Below are 18,886 nucleotides of genomic sequence, written 5' to 3'. Positions count from 1 at the left end.
GGGCCTGGGTCTATGCACCTTGCACAAAAGGCACCCAAGCATGTGGCTAAGAGTATAGGTCTCAGGCAGACCTGGTTCTGACCCACTTCTAGCTGGTACTTTACCTTCCTGGGCCTCACTTTGCTGACTTATAAGGTGAGGATAATGTTGGTTTATAACAAAGCACTAAAAAGCTAATGAATATAAAATCTTTACCACTGGGTCTGCCACTTTTGGGGAAGACAATAAAGGGCATCTAAAAACAATACTCTTGTGATAAAATTCATCTTTAGCTAAATGCCTTGGGTTACCCACACCTAACTGCACAGACTCAAGAACAGTGGCTATCACTTATGGAGAAAAGAGGCCCCAGAATGAACCCATCATGCCTCTGCCTCCTGCCAGTGTGTAGACCTACATTACTCTTCTCCTGCTCCCATAAGAGGCCTAGTTTGGGCTCTGGCCCATTAAGTGACTTTGATTCCTCCCTGCCAGCCCTCCACACACACATAGCCCTGTACGTACGTACGTTTAGCCAAGGAGAACTTCTTGAGCAGCTGGGGCATGGCATCTCGAGGGTGGACCTCCACAGTCAGCTGTGTCCCTGCAAAGGAACGGGAGGTGATATTCTCAGCTGGATGTTGCCAGGAAAGAGTGCAATGTCCCGTGACAGATGTTTGAACAACAAAACACAACTGGTTTTAAACTTTCTTCTGAATATACAAATAACTCTTGTTTAAAAATTAAAAAAAAAAAAAAACCAACAAAATACAAGCAGTTTTCAGATCCAGGCAAGATGGAATAAGAACATTCTACCTTGTCTTTTCCACTGAATGTGACTATAAATGTTGGAAAGAATGCATGGAGCGACTATTTGCGGATTCTGTAAGGTAAATCGGAGAAGGCAAGCTGGGGAATAGGATTAGCATTTAAAGCACCACCAGATTTGCAGTGAGCTCACCATTCCCCTCCCCTGTCATATTACTTAGACTGGACTCAAAGGCAACCCCAAATCCAGAAGTACACAAAGGGTAGAGAGAAGCAGTGCTCCATGAGAAGTCCTTTCTTTCAGCTTGTGGATTAAGAAAGGAAACCTCTAAGGGTCAGAGAGTGTGGGGGAAATTCCTTGCTGTACCCCCACCCTTTTTTCTGTTATTTCCTCACTCAGCCCCTAGCAAAGTCTGTTGGTAGCAGTGTAGCAGTGATTTTGTTGGTCAGACAAAACCTTAAGCACCCGAGTCTTTGAGGGAGGGCACTAGAGAAGTTATGATTCCCTAGAATGTGAGGGCAAATACTCAATTTTTTCCTCTCTCTCTCTCTGTCCCCCACTGATTGTCTCTAGGTGCAGACAGAGTTGTGAGAAGTACCTGGCAGGGTGGGGAAACTAAGGTCCAGCTTTCATGCTGGAGAACTGGGAAGTGAATTGTGAAGGGGAGGGAGCTCAAGAAAGCAAATCTATGCAGGTATGGATGAACTCTTTTGGTCACCTCTGTGTTGAAGATATATGGATCTCATCCTAAGCATCATACTGCATCATACCACAGTCTTTGGGAACTAAACTGATGGGGCAGGTCAATGCCTCGAGTGGCCACTGGGAAGTTAATGTGCAGGGCAGGTCTGCATAGCATTGCAAAGGCTGCAGTCCAAAATTACCCAGCATGGGTAGAACCAGGAGTAACTGTACTTGAAAGGAAAAGATAATCAACAGATGGTAAGTCCAGGATGACATAGATTTTGGAATTATCAGACAGACTTTCAAAGAGCCATAGTAACCATGCTCTAAGAAGTGATGGCAAATTGTCTTGAAATAAATGGAAAGACGCCAAGAATCAACAAAATAACAGAAATTATAAAGATGAAACAAATAGAAAGTTTAGAACTAAAAAATATAATAGATTGAAAAATTATCTGGATATACTAAGTAGTAATATGGAGATGACAGAGGAAAGAGTCAGTGAATTTGAAGAAAGATCAATAGAAATTATCCAATATGAACAACAGCAAGAAAAAGTGAACAAAACTTCAGGGACCTTGGGATAAATCTTAAATGTCTAACATTCATGTTATTGAAATTTCAGAAGGAGACAAGAAATAGTGTGGTGTAGAAAAAAAATGCAGAAATACTGAGATAATAATCAATGAAACCAGAAGCTGGTTCTTTGGAAAGATCAGCAAAATAAGAACCAGATTGAGCAGAAAGAAAGGGAGGTAAGACACGAATCAGGAATCAAGACACCAGGATCAGGAATGAAATATGTGAGACCCCTACTGATCACATATGTATTAAAAGAATAATAAGGAAATACTACAAACATCCCTATGTACATAAACTCTACAACTTAGATGAAATGGACCAATTCCTTGAAAGTTACAAACTACCAAAACTCATCCAATGAGTAGATAACCTCAGTATCCCTGTACCCATTTTAAAAACTACTTGTAGTTCAAAATCTTTCAGAAACAAACAAATGCCAGGTCTAGTCACTGACAAGTTCTAAGAAATATTTAAAAAGAAATAAGACCAATTTTTAAAATAAGATCTTTCAGAAAACAGAAGAGTAGCAAATATTCATTACCCATTTCATGAGGCCATCATCAATCTGATGCCCAAACCGGACCAAGACAGCACAAGGAAGGAACCCTACAGCCCAATATTTGTTTTCTTTTTCTTTGTGTTTTCAGACCAGTATTTCCTATGAACACAAAAATTCTCAAAAAATATTGGAAAATTAAATCCAGCAATATAGCAAAAGACTAATACACCACAATCAAGTGTGATTTATTTAGGCAATTCAAGCCTGGTTCAATATTTGAGAACCAATAAATGTAATTCACCTAATAATATTAGCAGGCCAAAGAAGAAAAACCATGTGATCATATCAATTGATGCACAAAATGCGCTTGACAAAATTTAATATTGGTAAAATCTCTCAATAAACTAGGAATTGGAGGGAACTTCCTTAAACTGAAAAAGGGTATTTATGAAAAATCTATAGCTAACAGCATATTTAATAGTCAAAAATGGAATGTCTTCCGCTGAAGATGGAAACAAAGCATGGATGTCCACTCTTACTGCTCTTAATAAATATTACACTGGAAGTTCTACCCAGTGAAATGAAACAAAACAAAAAGCAATAAAAGCCTTATCGATTGGAAAGGAAAAAATAAAACTCTCCTTTTTCACATATGACACATCTATCTACATAGGAAATATCAAGTAATCTACAAAGAAATTTCCTAGAACTAATAAAGTTTAGCATGGTCACAGGATACAAGGTCAGCACCCCCAAATCGAATATATTTATATTTGCAACAAATGATTGGGAACTGGTTAAAAAATTAATATTTACTATAGCCCCCCAAAATTGAAATGCCTAAGTGTAAATCTAAAAAAAAGTTCAGGAGCTGAATGTTGAAAACTACAAAATATGATTAAAAAATTAAAGAAGACATAAATAAGTGGGTGAACATACCATGTTCATGAATTGAGAACTCAATATTGTTAAATTGGAAATTCTCCCTAAATTGATCTATATAAATTTAATGCAGCTTCATTCAAACACCCTGGAGGAATTTTATATATATTTAACCCACTGAGCCACCCAGGCGCCCCAAGAATTTTATATATTTCAGATTGAGGCAAGGTGATTCTAAAATATAGATGGAAAGATAGAGCAACTTGAGTTGTCAAACCGATTTTGGGAAAAAAAAAAAAAGTTAGAGGACTCCAGCCAGCTGATTTTAAGATGTGTTATAAAGCTACAGTCATCAGTGTGATATTGGTAAAGGGACAGATATAGATAAATAGAGCACAGTTAAGAAATAGAGCCATGCAAATATGGCAAATTGATTTTTCACAGAAGTGCAAAGACATTCCAATTAGAAAACGAGTAAAAGAATAGATATTCACCAAAGAAGGGATTACAGATGGCAAATAAGCATAAGAAAAGATGTTCAACATGATTAGCCATTAGGAAAACAAATTAAAACCACAATGAGATATCATACCTATTAGAAGAGCAGTAATAAGAAATAGTGATAACATACTGACAAAGTTGTGGAGAAATCAGATCTCACACACTGCTGGTGGGATTGTAAAGTAACAACTCTGGAAGATGGTTTGGCAGTTTCATATAAAACAAAACATACACTGAACGTATGACCCAACAACTGTAGTCTTGAACGTTTATCCCAGAGAAATGAACACTTACGTTCACATGGAAACCTAGACAGAAACATTACAGAAGCTCTATTCACAGTGACCCCAAACTGGAAACAACCTAAATGTCCTTCGGTGGGTAAATGGGTAAACACCCGGTGCTAGGTCCATATAAAGGAATACTTCTCAATAATGCAAAGAAACTCTTAGGAGAGGCAAGAGGATATAATTACGGAGATTCTGCACAAAGGAATTTTGGGGTGACAGAAGTGCCCTGTATTCTGAATGTAGGGGTGATAACATGAGCAAGCGTTATGCATGCATTAAAACCCATTAAACTATATACAATTCGAATTTAGTAATTTAAAACAACAACAAAAACAGAAATACCTACTGAACAAAAAAGCCTGAGCAGATGATACAGGAAGATATAAGAATCTGGATGATACAGGAAGATATAAAATAAAGAGTGAAAGTCCAAAGCAGGGTTAGAGTAAACTTGTTCTTCATAACTTGCTTTCTTTTCTTGGCTCTTCACGTGTCAGTGAATATAGTCCTACATCATCATTTTCAGTGGGCTGCATAGTACTCTATTCTACATAGGGTTTATAATCCACATAAGCCATCCCTTTTGGTAGGATAGTTAACTTTTCCCCAATGTTTTATTCTTATAATCAGCGATGTCTGAACATTCTGATACACATCTCTTTACGCTCTTTTCAAATCAGTTCCTTTGAATAAATTCTTAAATATGGATCACAGCTTATAGAGATTTTTAAGACTTTTGTTATATACTAGCAAACTTCCGGTGAATGATTTTATCATTTGAGGACCACACCCTTAGCATGAGAGGATGCCCGCTGTGTTTGCTGTATTTGATCGCAAAACTGGTCACAAAACTTTGTACTTCTGAGAGGTCTTTCGTTCTGTCCCTTGAATGTGAGCTGTCTGTCCTTACGATGTGGTTTGGCTAGTTAGCATGTGATGTTAATATAAGTGATGCTGGGCAAGCTCTGAGCCTAGGTCTCAAGAAATTTTGCAGCTTCTGTCCTCATTCTTGGGATTCTAGCCACAAATGCCATGTGCATGAGCCCAGGCTGGCCTGCTGGAGGAGGAGAGGCCACGTGGAACAGAGCAGAGGCATCTCAGGTGAGGCCACCCTACCCTACCTGGTCTCCAGCCAACTTACCAGCTGACCACGAATACACGAGCAAACCGGGCCAAGACCTGCGGTGAACTGGGTGTGTCTCAGGCAAGCACGCCTGGCCAACCTGTGCCCTTGTGAGCTGGTAAATGCTTACTGGTTTAAGCTACTGAGTTTTGGGGTGATCTGTAATAGAAAAATAGGTCACTGATATACTCACTGGTGTTTGATTTTTATCAATCTCAGAAATTTTTATTAGTGAATAATGACATCTCATCTTTGTGTATTTAATTTTTAGTGTATTTTTCATATGTTCATTTGCCATTTAAAATTCCTCTTTTGTGAATTACTTATTTTCCTACTCATGTATTTTTTTCTTATTAATTTTGTAAGAGTTCTTTTTACTAACAGGTCCCCTGCTAAGTGTATTGCAATTATTTTTCACAGAGTAACAATATTGACTTTCTTGCGTGGCTCATAAACTTGCTCTACATGCCAAAGAGGGTAAATCTCAAATAATTTTGTAAGATACAATGTGGCCTTCCAAATAGCGTTACTCTGTAGAGGTTAACATCACTTTGAGTGTAGTTTCTAGCACATTCACTGTGAAAGAAAATCAGTGTGTGATTTTATAATTAAGACTCTAAGTATTTCAGAATTCAAAGCATAATTCGGTTCTGGTCCTAGGATCGGGGTGCCATTGCCAAAAGCAAGCATTTCCCATGTGTCTTCTCATGCTGCATGGGCCTGTCATCCTTTGCCTTTCCACTTTTTCCATCGGAAACACTTTCAGGTGTTTTCCAAAGTGAGTGCCAAGCTGTACTTGGCTGCAAGATGCCTTACAAGAAACAGATTTAAAAAACCTGCCCACTCTCTCCCCTTTTCTCAGGTCTCAGCATGTAATGCTCTGAGAAGTCCTGCAGTGAAGAAGTCGGTATGACCCAGTACTATTTTGTGAAACACAATTCAGAAAATGCTGGACTGGAACAATACCCAGAAGCTGTAAGAAGCTGCAAACCTGAACAATTTGGTTTAGGGCTCAATAATAAACCCCTTCCCCAAACATCTCACATCTAACATCTAGGCCCTTCTAACCACCCCCAATTCAGCCATGCTTCTTTGTCAAAGAAGGAGTGAGCTGAAAAACAAGGGACTGTTAAAGCCCTGGCCGAGGGTGGCTGTTGAGATATTCTGATACACTGATGTGGCCTGCAAGGTCCAACCAGCCATTTCCAATCCCTTCTCTCTTTCCTGCACTTCCTCTTCTCTACCTGCTCATGGATAGGGGCTCAACTTCCACTATTCTCCTGAGCCCCATTTCCTGACTCTCCCCCAAAGCAGCATTGCTTGTCAGATCTCTTTGAGGAAAACAACAAAGTTCCCTGGTCTCCCTGATCTGTGGGAGTGTGATACCCACTCTTATCACACACACAGGTATGTGAGGACCCTTGCCAGGGTGGCTGGAGGGGGAACTTCTCTGCCTCAGAAACTGGGCCTGGGTGTGCTGTCTTACATGAGCAAGAGTCACTGAGGAGCTCTGTGCTTCCTAAAGGTGTGAAATGGTAAGATTTTGCAGACTACTACATTCCTGTATCACATAAAACTCTTAATTTAAGACAAAAATTAACTTGACCAATCATCTGATGATAAAGAGTGGAACATCATTTGGAGCAAGATTTCAAGTAAGGACTAAAGCCCAAGTACAGTCAGATACCATGACACCAATCTTAACGGTCCTACCAAACCCACAGGAGGCCCTTCCTGGGACGCCAGGTCACCTGACTAGCTCTCCCATGGTGCCCCTCCCTGGTTCTGCCAGTTGTCACCCAAACAACATCTCCGAAGCTGCAGCCTTGGGTGTGTTAGGAGCAGTACATTCACAGGTGTCTCCTGCTCCCCTTGACAAGTGGTTGCTGGGGCCCTTTCCCAGATGCCACCAGCTTTGTTTCCTTTTCCCTCTCCTCTGAGATATGGAGACACAGCTGGCAAGGCTCAGCACGGCCATGGCCGACCGCCTGGCGTCTACCTCGTACCTGGTCAGGAGAATTCTCCCCCTCAGCAGCTTCTCCCCAGGTCTCTGCAGGTTTGAATGAGGGTTTGTCTCCAGGCCTAATTTGCTCAGAATATCTAATGCAGAGATGGCAAACAGATTTCTCATTGTTCATTAACTCTGACTGACTGGAAGTGGCTGCCTGGAGTGTCGATTAATTAGCGAGGACTGTGGGCACATGAGTGTGTGTGTGAGTGTGCACACATGTGCGGGTGTGTATGTGTGTGGCTGGGGGCAGGGGCGCGGGCTGGGGGATTCACGTCAGATCCTTGCCACCCTTGGCTGAAGGGGCCTCAATAATGCTTTTTAGAACTGGAACTTGAGTTAATAACCGGGTTCTTTGCCTGGAAATCTTTCCCTGCAGGAGTTGAGAGTCAGGAAGCCTCAGCTAAAGCATCTGTAATTCAGAGACACTGAAAAAGAGCTCCAGGGTAGGTGCTTGGCAGAGGCGTGCTGTGGTTTCTGCCCAGGGAGCAGCAGTCCACACCCAAGAAGAAGTGCCCCTGCTACCCCGGAAGCAGCACACCAGAGGGTGGCAGGGGCAGTCCAGCTCTGCAGACTCCTCACCAGCCTCCGGCCAACGCAGCAGGAAAGGCCCACCAGCAGTTCTCATCACCAGATGACCCCCTGACGGCAGAGTGTGCTGATACCACTGGGAGGGGGGGCACCCGTGAGGCTTGGGGGGATGACAAAGGGCGTCTCTCATGCCCCTAACTTGCTAACCCATTCCAGCTTTCACTGGGCTCTTGAAAAGTCAGAGCCCTTCAGCGTTCCTTCTGCAGAGCAGAGCCCACTGGAATTTCCAGGTCTGGAAGTGCAGGCAGTGTGACCCTAGTGCCTGCATCATCAATGAAGGTCCAGAGTGCCCGCGTGTGGACAAGGGTGCAGGACCTGGCAGGACAGAAACCTCAAAAGGGAACTCAGGAGTCACTTTTGGGGCCTGAAATCACAGGGACTCGGGGGATCACGCTCCTGTCATTCCACCCAACCACCCATTACAGACCGATCTTCTGAGGCAGCCCTCTCAGCCCTCTCACGAAACTCCAAGATTCCAGTGATCTGTTTGTCACCCCCTGCATTAGGTTTCTCATACCTGGTGCTCCTGCTAGAAGCTCTTCCCCGTTGCCCATAAGACTGGCCTCCTCATCTCCTCCCTTATGCAAATGTCATCTTCTCAGGGTGGCCTCCCTCAATGACTCTGTTTTACATTGTCCTCACATGGCAGGCTGTGTGATAGCCCTTAAAGACATCCAGGCCCTCATTCTGGGGACCTGTGAATGTTACCTCACCCACCAGAGGGGACTGTGAGATGTGCCTAAGTTAAGGATCTGGAGAGAGGAAGATCATTCTGGATTATCTGGTGGGCTCAGTGTAATCCCAAGGATTCTTATAAAACGGAGTCAGGAGATTGAGCTACTTATGTGGAGAATAGGCAATGTGACAGTGGTCACAGACAATGGAGTGATCAGCTACAAGTCAAGAAGGGCCAGCAGCCTCTGGAAGCTGGAGGAATCAAGGAACGGATTTTCCTCTGGAGCCTCCAAAAGGTCTCCAGAGCCCTTGAAGAGAATATCTGCGTTCAGCCACCAAGCTTGTGATAATTTTACAGTAGCCATAGGAAACCAACACACACCCCAGGGAGCTCACTCTCCCCCCATCCTCCTCCCGCCTCTGTTCCTTCCTTCAGCCTCATTCAACACCCTGCACTTTACTTCTGAAGGCTGTCTGTCTCCCTCAGCAGGGAGGGGCAGGAACCCTTGTCCATTTTGTTCTGGACTCCAGTTCCTCCCCAGAGAGGCGCAGCCTTTCCCTCACTGGGGCTCAGGCTCTCACAGGACCCCACTGGGCCCATCTTATTCCAACCTACAAGGCTCTGCTCTGCACCTAGGACACCAAGCCTGCCATTCTTTCTGCTCTCTGGAAGCCTCGAGTGCTAGTAGGGGGAACGTGAGTGGCCTTCAAGTTGAGAGCATGAGCGCGAGGGTGTGGTGTGCCAGGTGAGGCTCTGGGGACTTGTGGGCCCCTTCCCATGCCCATCTTCCTGGGACACGGTGGGGGCAGTGCCCTGTGGAGGCCTGGCAGGTGCACCAGGCTCAGGGACCACAGCATCCCCTGGCTCGGCTTTCCTGTGCACAAGCAGGGATAACACCATGACCCCAACGGGGACTGTAGCCAGAACTAAGCAAGATGAGTGATGTAGTGGTAAATCCACTTTCATGTTCATGAGGTGTTGGTTCTTTTTGATTTGTGGTGAGGTGTGTGCTGCTGGTCCGTTTCGGAGAGGCAGGGGGCTTAGGTTTGTCTGGGTGGTGTGCTCAGGGGGAAGGCAGGGGGCCCGCTGAGTGGTGCCTGTTCTGGAGCCATCTGCCAAGAGATATAGTGGCCCTGGTTGCAAGGAAACTTGGCCTCCTGCTGCTAATCCATCTTGACAGGCCTTTCCTCACTGCCTGCTAGGGCCTGTCTATGGGGATGCTGGATTAGTCTGTTTCTGAGGGCAATTCCCCGAGAGACTCTGAGTCCTCCCGGGACTCCTACTTTACCACTGCCCCCTGGACATGGTCAGATCATTTCCTTACAAGTCAGGGCATCAGCACTGAGAACAGCAGGGGTGCAAGTTTAGGGCTGAGTCTAAGAGAGCTCTCAGGTACCAGGCCCTCAGTCTTTAAAACGGAGCAGGAAACCAAGGTGGGAGGTTATTATGTGGGTAGGGGCGGAGTGGGGTTAGTGAGGGGGCGGTTGTCTCTAATTAACCTGGTCTCCCCTCCAGCTGTAGCTGTAGAGTCCTCCTGTCTCTACCCCTGCCGCCTCATCCCCCCACCCCATGTCCACTCCCCCCTGGCCCCATAACCTGTGGCCCCATACCCTGTGTTCCCAGATCTAGTCAACTGCAGAGTCAGCATGGTGACACCCTTGTCTGAGCCCCACAGAGTCCCCCAGAACCCATCCCTGTGAAGTGAGGATTCTCAAGGAAGGGCCCTCTCACTTCCCTTTGCTGAGTTAAATTCATCCCTGGGTGGAAGGCCCTGGAAGGCTGCGTCTTGGAAGAAGAGGCCAGGGAACCGCAGTGACTCAGGAGGAGGGAAGGCTTGGACAGTGAGCAGGCAGGGGGAAGGCCGCTTTCCAGAAGCTCTGTCAAAGCATTGCTGTGCGAGGGTTAACAGCATAGGTCTTGGGGGTGGCCATGGGGAGGTAGGGGTCAGGTGGCCCCCCACTCTGATGCTTTCTGGCTCTGTGCTCTTGGACATATGACAACCTTTCCAAGCCTCAGTTTACTACTCATCTATAAATCGAGGCCAGCTGACAGTACGGATCACATGAGTGTGAAGTTCATTTGCAGGAGGATAATTATGTAAATGGACCACCAGGGTGCCTGGCACATGGTTAGCACTCATAAATGTTAGCTCTGGTGATGACAGCAAGGGCCCTGAGGACAGCTGTGGGTTCTGTGGCCCAAGGACTTGATCACTCTCTTGCATGTCATCCCGCAGCCTCTCACTGCTTCCCATGGGATGCGGGGAGAAGGAGAGGGAGATGGAGAGGGTGCTCCAGCATCCATAGGGCAGAGAAGAAAGTTTGCCTCTTCCCTTGCCGTGGTTCTGGCCTGGAGAGCAGAGACAGACAGATGGGGGCTGGAGGAGAGGCCACGGGGCATGGTGAATCCTTACCTTGGTTGTCGTAGGAAGTGATGACCTGGGTCTGCTGTGGATGCTGCTTCTCCGCCAGGCTTCCTGTGAAGCAAGACAGATCCGCAGTGACCACTGGGACAATGCCTCCCTCTGAACAGAATGGGGACAGTTTGCCTTCTACTCCTGTTTAGGAGTTGGGGTGACCTGCAGTATGGGTCAGTTTCACGGACATTCTCAGGGCCCCCACTGTGCAAATGTTCTAGGGATCCCGCACTAGGGATCTTTATGTCTTTGGAACATTGAGCTGTCCTCAGAGCCTAGTGGGATCAGGCTGCTGTGAGAAAGGCCCCATTCCTACCACAGGCCATGAAGGGGGAACCCACAGGCTTACCTGCCTCTCTTATGAAGCAACGCCTTTTCCTACATCTTTCCCTTACCAGCTGCTGTGGCGGCCTGGTCTTGCTGAGTCTGCTGCAGGTATCAGGGGAGGGGCTGGGGAAGGACCAGGGTTGTGGCAGCAGGGCCTTCCTCCACAGTGACCACCCTGGCCTGCCACCTTCTCCCTGGCCTCCCACTGGTCTGCAAAAAGTGTCCAGCCTGCCACTGGAAGTGGTCGCTAAGGGTAGGGCCTGGGTCTGGAAATAGCCTGCCTTTGGGGCGCTGGTCTCAGCAGGTTCCATTCAGACATCTTCCTTTGTGCACCCAACCAGATCTGCCACTCAGGGCTTCCCACACCTGGGCCCAGGCAGAAGGTGGTCAAGGTGGATAGGCAGGTCACTGAGCTGGGCTGGATCTTTGATCCCCCTGGCAGGGTCTTGCCCTGGAGAACCTGCCTACTCTAGTCTTCTCCTATGAGCAGGCCCAGCCAGGACCCTCACCCTGAGGGCTGAGGTCGGTGGGCTGGCCAAGGGCTAGGAGCACTGAGTGTGCCAATCCACGATGATGTCTGTCTGGAGCTCTAGGCCAGACTCAAGCGAGGACAGCGAGGCTGCCTCCTTCAGCCACAGCTGGCTACATCTCCTGCTGGGCTGGCAGATGAAGGAAACAGGATCCAGGAAGGGAATCCTCAAGGAGGACGATTGGCTGGCATAGCTGCTGTGGGTATTTATAGTCAGGGCTGCACAACTGGTTTCCCTGTGGCTATGGGGTGTCGGTCCCCATGCTGCTAGGCAGACTTCGGCCAGGACCAAGGAAAGTAGCCAATCACAGCAGGGGAAGCCCGTTGCCGGGCAAACTAGTGGGGTTGGCTGGGCCCGAACACCTGCTGCTCGGAAAAGTTTGGAGCAGTCCAGGCTCCCCCCACCCTGCCAACACCCCGGCTCAAGGAGCACACAGGGCAGTGAGAAGGGGAACATGTGCCTTTTTGGATCTGCCCCATGTTCGGCCACATTTGTGCACACTCCACCAGCACAAGCCATCAGCTGCCTCCTTTGCAGATGAAAGCCATCCCGTTTCCAGGGCTGGGTGCCTTGGACGCCAGTGAAGGAAGTATGTACGCAGAGTCTCACCATCAGAAAACACAGAGAGAGAGAAGCTGTGATTCTAGTTTCTGCATGCACATGTGCAACTTGAAAACATGCATAAAATTTTACTTTAAAATACCTATACTGGTGGAGTGATGCAACCCTTATCTTTTCTAGGCTCTGCAGAGCCTCTCTCCAGGCCTCCACTTACCTGAAAATCTCAGTTTTCTCTGGTGGTTTGGCAAGAACTACTTTCACACTCCTCATTTTTTTAAAAAATTATTTTTAAAAAATATTTTTATTTTTTTAAAGTAATCTCTGCACCCAACATGGGGCTCAAGCCCACAAGAGCCGCACACTCCACCTACTAAGCCAGCCAGGTGCCCCGTAATCCTCTTTATTTTGTTGTATTTTCCCACTAACCTTCCCTCAAATCAGGGGCCTTAAAGATGGTAAAAGTAGGATAAATTCACTTTATTTCAATCGTCTCCTCATGTAATAACATGGCTGAGAAGCCTTAAGATGAATTTCCGACAACTCAAGGTAAGAAAGCTATAACAAATGAAGATGGCTGTGTTTCTTCCCTCCCACCTCAACCCACTTTTCCACTCACCCGCTTGTACGCTGGCCAAGCGTGCATATTTGCATTGCCTGCTGTGCATTTTGTGGACAGGTTGCTGGTGGTCTGATTCTCAGAATTCTAATGAGCCTGCAGTCTAGTTTTCTAACTTTGGCATCTGCTTTGGTCCAGGTAGAGCAGGTGCATCTATTGTCTTATGGCCCTGAAACAATGGTCAGGAAGCCATCCCACCATGTATGCCCATGAGCCAGGACTCCAAGGGCTGGTCCCCAGGGCAGGAGCATGTCTCAAGTATGATCTGTCTTCGTGCATAGGGCGGGGAACACAGGAAAGCTCTTAACCTCCAGGGAGCTGGGATTCTATGGCAGTGAAAAGCATTACGATTATAATCATTAACATGGGCCCACGAAGGCAGGGGGTCTTGACTGTTTTTATTCCAACACCTAGAATCCTGCCTGGCATGAAGGAAACACTTCAGACCTTTGATGAGGGAATGAATGAACGCATTTACTTTTAGAATTTCATCCTTCCCTTTTGTTACTGTCAGGAGGGCAGAGCATAGCTGTTTGGTCTCATTCAGCTGGGGGCCCGATTCTCCACCTGCAGAGGATTCTTCACGCCAGCATTTGATGAGTCCAGATCTGAATGTGACCCCTAGTGGGGCCCCAGGAGTGGAGATATGACTCTTGTTAGAATTCTCATGTGCCCACAGTGCAGTTTCGCTGATGTTTGTTCTTGGAAGGTGGGCTTATGAATCTCTGAAGGGTACAGAAAAATACCTAGTAGGGTCAGTCCATGGATGGCATTCCCAGAGCTGTCCTGGGCCTGCAGGGTGACAGACAGCTGGCACCAGAGAAAGGAGGCTTTGGAAATGGACTTCTCTCAGATCTTACTATATTCTGGGTCCCCAGCCAGACAGGAATACAGCACCCATCTCCCTAGGCCTGGAGTAATAATGTCCCCAAACAGGCCACCCCCTTTCTGAAAAAAATTTCAAAGGGTAGATACCGGACCTGATGTGAGCAACCCCACTTCCAGGGGGAACGCACTCAAAATTTGGGGGATGCAATGCCAGGGAAAACTTTCTGGGGTCACAGTGGCCCCAGAGGCATGGCTGAATCACGAGCAGCCACTTTCTGATTGATTAGATATCTACAGCCAGTGAAATTGAATGCTTCCATCATTTTTCAATGTGTTGAATTACAGAGACATAAAAAATAAGATGAAAAGAGAGTTACCTTGCACGTCATTTCCTTCGAATCTCTGCCATCTCCGGATTCCGTTTCTGACGCCCTGGAATCCTGTGGAATATAGGGTCTGGCTTGAGGGTCTCCATGGTGGGAAGACCCAGGCCAGCAAGTGATGGGCCAGCTGCTAATGCATCTGGGCTGAGGTGGGGCTGGAGGAATCCAGCTCTGTCGGCATCCGGGAGAGGCTGCCACAAATGAGACACACTTTAAAACATTAAAGGAAAATATTAGAATAGCAGTTTTCAAAGGTGATTGTCAGGATCATTCGGGGAGAATTTCCACAGTACAGATGCCCATTTTTCACTCCATATCTCTGCTGCATGAATATGGAGGCACATTGTGGAAAATGTTCATCATTCATTTTGCCTACCTATTTCCCTATGCAAGGAATCTCCCGCTTTTAGAGCTATGATGTAAGGTAGAGGGTGGGCAAAGAGGGTCTATCCTTATAGGAAACTCAAGTGATTGTTGGAAAACTGTGAAAATTCTCCCTGGATGATAGTCTCCCAGCCTCCCTTGCAGCTATGGACAAGCTATGGACCTATGCACCATGGACAAGTGTGGCCCAGGCACAGCCACTCTGAGGGACCTGTGTCTGCTTCCACCTTAGGACCTGATGATGCAAGAGAGAAGCGCTCGCTCTCTCTCGCTTTCTCTCGCTCTCTCTCTCTGGTCATGGCTCGAAGTGGCAGCTACGAGGTCGAGTTCCTGGCACAGAAATGGTGTACGTTCTGGCAATGGGAGCAGCTGCGGTAAGATCAAGCTCCTGATGAGGAAGGAGTCCCTAGGGTCCTTTGGTGGCAACTGAGGTTTCCTCAACAGACCAGCTCAGCTGGGCAGCTGATGGTGCTGTTCCAGGAAGCTCGGCCTCCAGCCCGGGTTTCTAGCCCTTGCAACCCCTGCAAGTCCCCCAGTCCCTTCCCAATGCTATTTTTTTCTCCAGTGCTCTCTGCAGCTAGGATCCGGGCTTACAGCTCGGAACCCTTGCTGACACCTGTGTGGAGTGGAATGCACACATCACACCAACTTGGGGGAATGAAACCTGACTATGGGGCACTTTTAAACTGGGTGGAGGTGGCTTTAGGCCACCTCCTCCAGGGCACAGGTTAGGAGGTGAGGGTGTCCAGGCATGCTTTTGAGAAACACTGTGTAAAGGAGAATGGAAGGGCCGTAGAGGAAAGAGCAGAGAGCATCTGTTGGCCACCGGGCACACACTCTTTTAGCCTCCTTGTCCTTCTGACTCTTTCTGCCACAAGGACACAGCAGAAAGCCACCCGATCACATCTTTACTTAGTCCTCTGCATTGTGACAATTATGGAGCTCAGGTCCTCCTTCACAGAGCCAAGGACCTGGGCTGGAGGGGAGATAGGAGGAGATGCCTGGAAGAAGTGTGGGGACATTTTGGATCTTGTGCCCCAACAGGAGGCCTCGGAACATGCTAATTTAATTCAGTGTTTCCCTGCCTTCAGCTGTGTGGGCCCATAGGCCGGCTTAGCCAGGGGTCTCTTGGACATCAACACTGCCCAGCAGACTTGGAGGCTGGACACTCTCCCTCTGCTTCGGTACAGGCTGATTGTAAATAAGTGACACCAGTCTCTCTGCTTGTCTAGTGTCTGGGAGAAACCTCCTTCAGGAAAATTTTGGAGACAAACAGCAGAAATAACAGACCCTTGGCAAGCAGGATCTTCTTGCCTTGCATTGTGGCCATGAGTGTGAAATGTATTGGTCTGGCGTCCTGTAGGGTGTGTGCTAGGGGTGGGAGGCCTCAGGGAACAGTCCTGATCCCTGCCATTTCTGGGGCTTCTCTGTGTTCCTCGTCCTCTCTTTCTAGTGTTGGAACCTTTAGGAGAGATGCAATCAGAGGGGGGAAGGGAGGAGGGGGCTCATAGGCTGACCAGGAGCTGGGCCTCTTGGGGGCCCTCTGGCCTTGCCACACACTGGGGGAGGCCTTCTCAACCACAGTGTCTGGAGGAGAGGCAGCTTCTTTTCAATCAAGGAGCAGGTGGACTTACCAATTTCCTCATTACAAATACCCGGGTGGGCCATTTCCACCTCTCCTAGGAGCAGCTCTGAGAATCAAAGAACCAAGTAACCCAAACAACTGGCCCCAAATCCCTCCAGAGACTGGAGTACCTGATAACATGCACAGCCCTCCAGAATCTATTTCTTTCCCCAAGAGGTCACCAGGAACTATGGGGCAGCTCCAGCCTGTGTGACTGGTGGGGGGCAAACCAATCACAGCACCACTGCTTCTGTGGGGCAGGTAGAAGGTGGGGGTTCAGTGCACACAGGGCCTTTGCAGACAGAAGAGCCAGAGGCAGACTCGGAGGAGCTCTGGTGCTGGAGGGCAGGCAGGAGGCAGAAGTCATTCTACCCCATGGGTTATTAAACATCACTCCCAAAGCACTGGCCCATGGTCAGCCTAGCACAAACCTCACACCAGCCCCCCAGAAGGGTTGGGAGGGCTTCCTCCTACACCTAAAACTGATTCCCTAACTTCTGAGGGGCTTATCTAACATCTGTGATTTCCCCATCTGTATTCTCTTCAGTGTGTCCTCTTTGGAGATTACAGTGAGTGCTGCTTTCCACAACTTCTCTATAAACAGTCACTTTATTTTTCCAGTCTACCCTTCCTCAGACTTTCCTCCGAAAGTCTGTAGGAAGAGTAAAATTAATAGATCCGTGAGAGTGGAAGAAAGCAGATTTTAGCTGGCCTGACCCAAGCCTGTGTGCCTTTTACATCACCCTTTAAGACTTCTACTGTGGGAGGCCAAGATAGGGGAAACTGAGGCCAGGAGTTGTGCAAGGACACCAAGCAAGCTCCGTGTCAAAAAGTCTAATTCAGCACACAGACTTCCCTGGGTCCCCTGTGCTCCGCAATGTGCCATGTGAGGAGCAGGTCTCGGCCACACAGGGGTCAGGCCCGAGGCTCTGGCCCCCTTCCTCCAAGGCATCTTCTAACCCTGCTGTGCACCCATCAGAGAGTGGCTGGGAGGAAGGTGGCTCCCCAGGGGGCTGACGGAAGCACCGACCAGCTCACGCAGGGAGTCAACCTCGGAGCAATCACGGGGCTGCGCGTTGCCACGGGACGCCGGTGCCAGGGCGCAGAGGCGCAGGCAGCGACCGGGAGAGGGTCGGTCTCGCTGACCTCATTCGGGGGTGCCTGAGGCGCCCCCCCGGCGGGCGGGCCCCAGGGCGAAGAGGCCGAGGTGCTGGGGGCCGGGGGCCCGGGCCCGGCGCGCGTTACCTCCTCTGCGCTGCGGAAGCGCGCCCGGGTCCGCCTGCCGGTCCGAGTGCGTGCCCTGCGCGGCGCGCCGCTTCTCCGAGTGCACGATCAGCAGCATGTCGATGGACACGGCGTTGCTGTCCTTCTTCAGCTCCATGGTGCCGCCTCGCTCCCCGCCGTGGCGCCGCGGCCGCTCTCGACGCTGCCTGCTCTGCAAATGGCCCCGTGCGCGCCGCTAGCTGGCGCGGGAGACGGCGAGGGCGCGGGAGAGGGCGCTCCCCCGCCGCCGCCGAGCCGCTGGGCGCCGCGTTTCGCTGACTCTGCCAAACACGCCATTAGGGCCCGCCCGGGAGGGCGCTACCCTAACGAAGCCGCTCTAAGTCACCTTTGAAAAGAAGTCCCCAGCCGAGCCCTGACTTGCACCCGGGCCGCGGGCGCCACAGCCGCCAGCTCCAGAGAGCCTCCCGCCCGGTGCACTTGGAGCGCTCGTCCCGGCCTCCGGCGCTGTTCCCCGGGGCTGGCCCCGCGCTGCCTCGTCCCCCGCGGGCTCCAGGGATTCCCGGGGCGCCTGCGGAAGGGGCTGCAAACACTGACACCACACAACGCTGTCAACAGTGCGAGTCTGTTCTGGAAAAGGAAAAAAGAGCACGGGGTGGTCCCCCTTCTTGCCTGTGTGGGTTTTGGAGGTCGACGGCCTCCTCTGTAGGAGGGAGATGAGTAGGGTGTTGGGGTCTGGACCTCTGCGATTACGGCTGCACCAGGACTTGGAACGTGACCATTGGGCATCAACTTAGCAGTTCTTTCTGGCCTGTGGTGGAAGTTTTAACATCTCTGTTCCTTCTAGAAGCCCGGCTCACGCTTGGTGGGGCAGGGGGGAGGGGCGAGGAGGAGGCTGGGGCAGGGAGCAGCCTGCCTGCTGTGCTCAGGGAGCTGGACCCGAGAGCCCATCTATTTTTAGTGGGGCCTGGCCAGGCCGGCCAGCAGCAGCAGGGCCTTTGGCTCCGAGTCTCAGGAGTGTTTACAGCCGCATCTGCCTGGTAGCCCTTGGCACAGTGAGCCCACCCAGCCGGGGCCAGTCCCCTAACTTAAGTTTCCACCATTAATAAATGCCGTGCACACGGAAGCCTTTGCCCTGGGGCCCATCCCACTGGAGGTTAATGACCCTGAGTGGCAGCGTGGTCCCTGAGGGCTCCTACCTCCCCCTTGGAGGCAGACTGTATTGTGCTAGATTGCAGCTCTAGCTCTGCCACTGGATGCCCATGGGACCGTGGACAAGCCATTTCCCCCCATGTCCCCACCCCTCTTGTGGGCATTAAATACAGGCTCTCATAGGACTGTTGTGAGAATGAAGTGTACTTATGCTGCTTGGCGCAGAGTAAGTGCTCTCCCAATGGTAGCTGTGGTTCAAG

At 49.1% G+C, this 18,886-nt stretch overlaps 1 protein-coding gene across 1 annotated transcript in view; it reads right to left on the bottom strand.

Annotated features, from left to right (window-relative positions):
• Positions 1 to 18,241, bottom strand: part of KY (kyphoscoliosis peptidase) — a 46,625-nt gene extending 28,384 nt beyond the window's left edge. Inside the window, exons 1-4 of the mRNA XM_004762463.3 lie at positions 17,499 to 18,241; positions 14,240 to 14,302; positions 10,998 to 11,060; positions 509 to 583 (exon numbers count right to left, since the gene is read on the bottom strand). Of these exons, the coding sequence (XP_004762520.1) occupies positions 509 to 583; positions 10,998 to 11,060; positions 14,240 to 14,302; positions 17,499 to 17,634 (337 nt within the window). The 5' untranslated portion in view covers positions 17,635 to 18,241. The remainder of the gene's footprint in view (positions 1 to 508; positions 584 to 10,997; positions 11,061 to 14,239; positions 14,303 to 17,498) is intronic.
• Between the last annotated feature and the right edge of the window lie 645 nt (positions 18,242 to 18,886).

Source organism: Mustela putorius, unplaced genomic scaffold, assembly GCF_011764305.1.
Source record: "Mustela putorius furo isolate JIRA1106 unplaced genomic scaffold, ASM1176430v1.1 tig00003834_pilon_pilon_pilon, whole genome shotgun sequence".
NCBI lineage: Eukaryota > Metazoa > Chordata > Mammalia > Carnivora > Mustelidae > Mustela > Mustela putorius.
The sequence above is the reverse complement of the archived record's forward strand: the minus strand, read 5'-3'. Positions and strand labels throughout refer to the sequence as shown.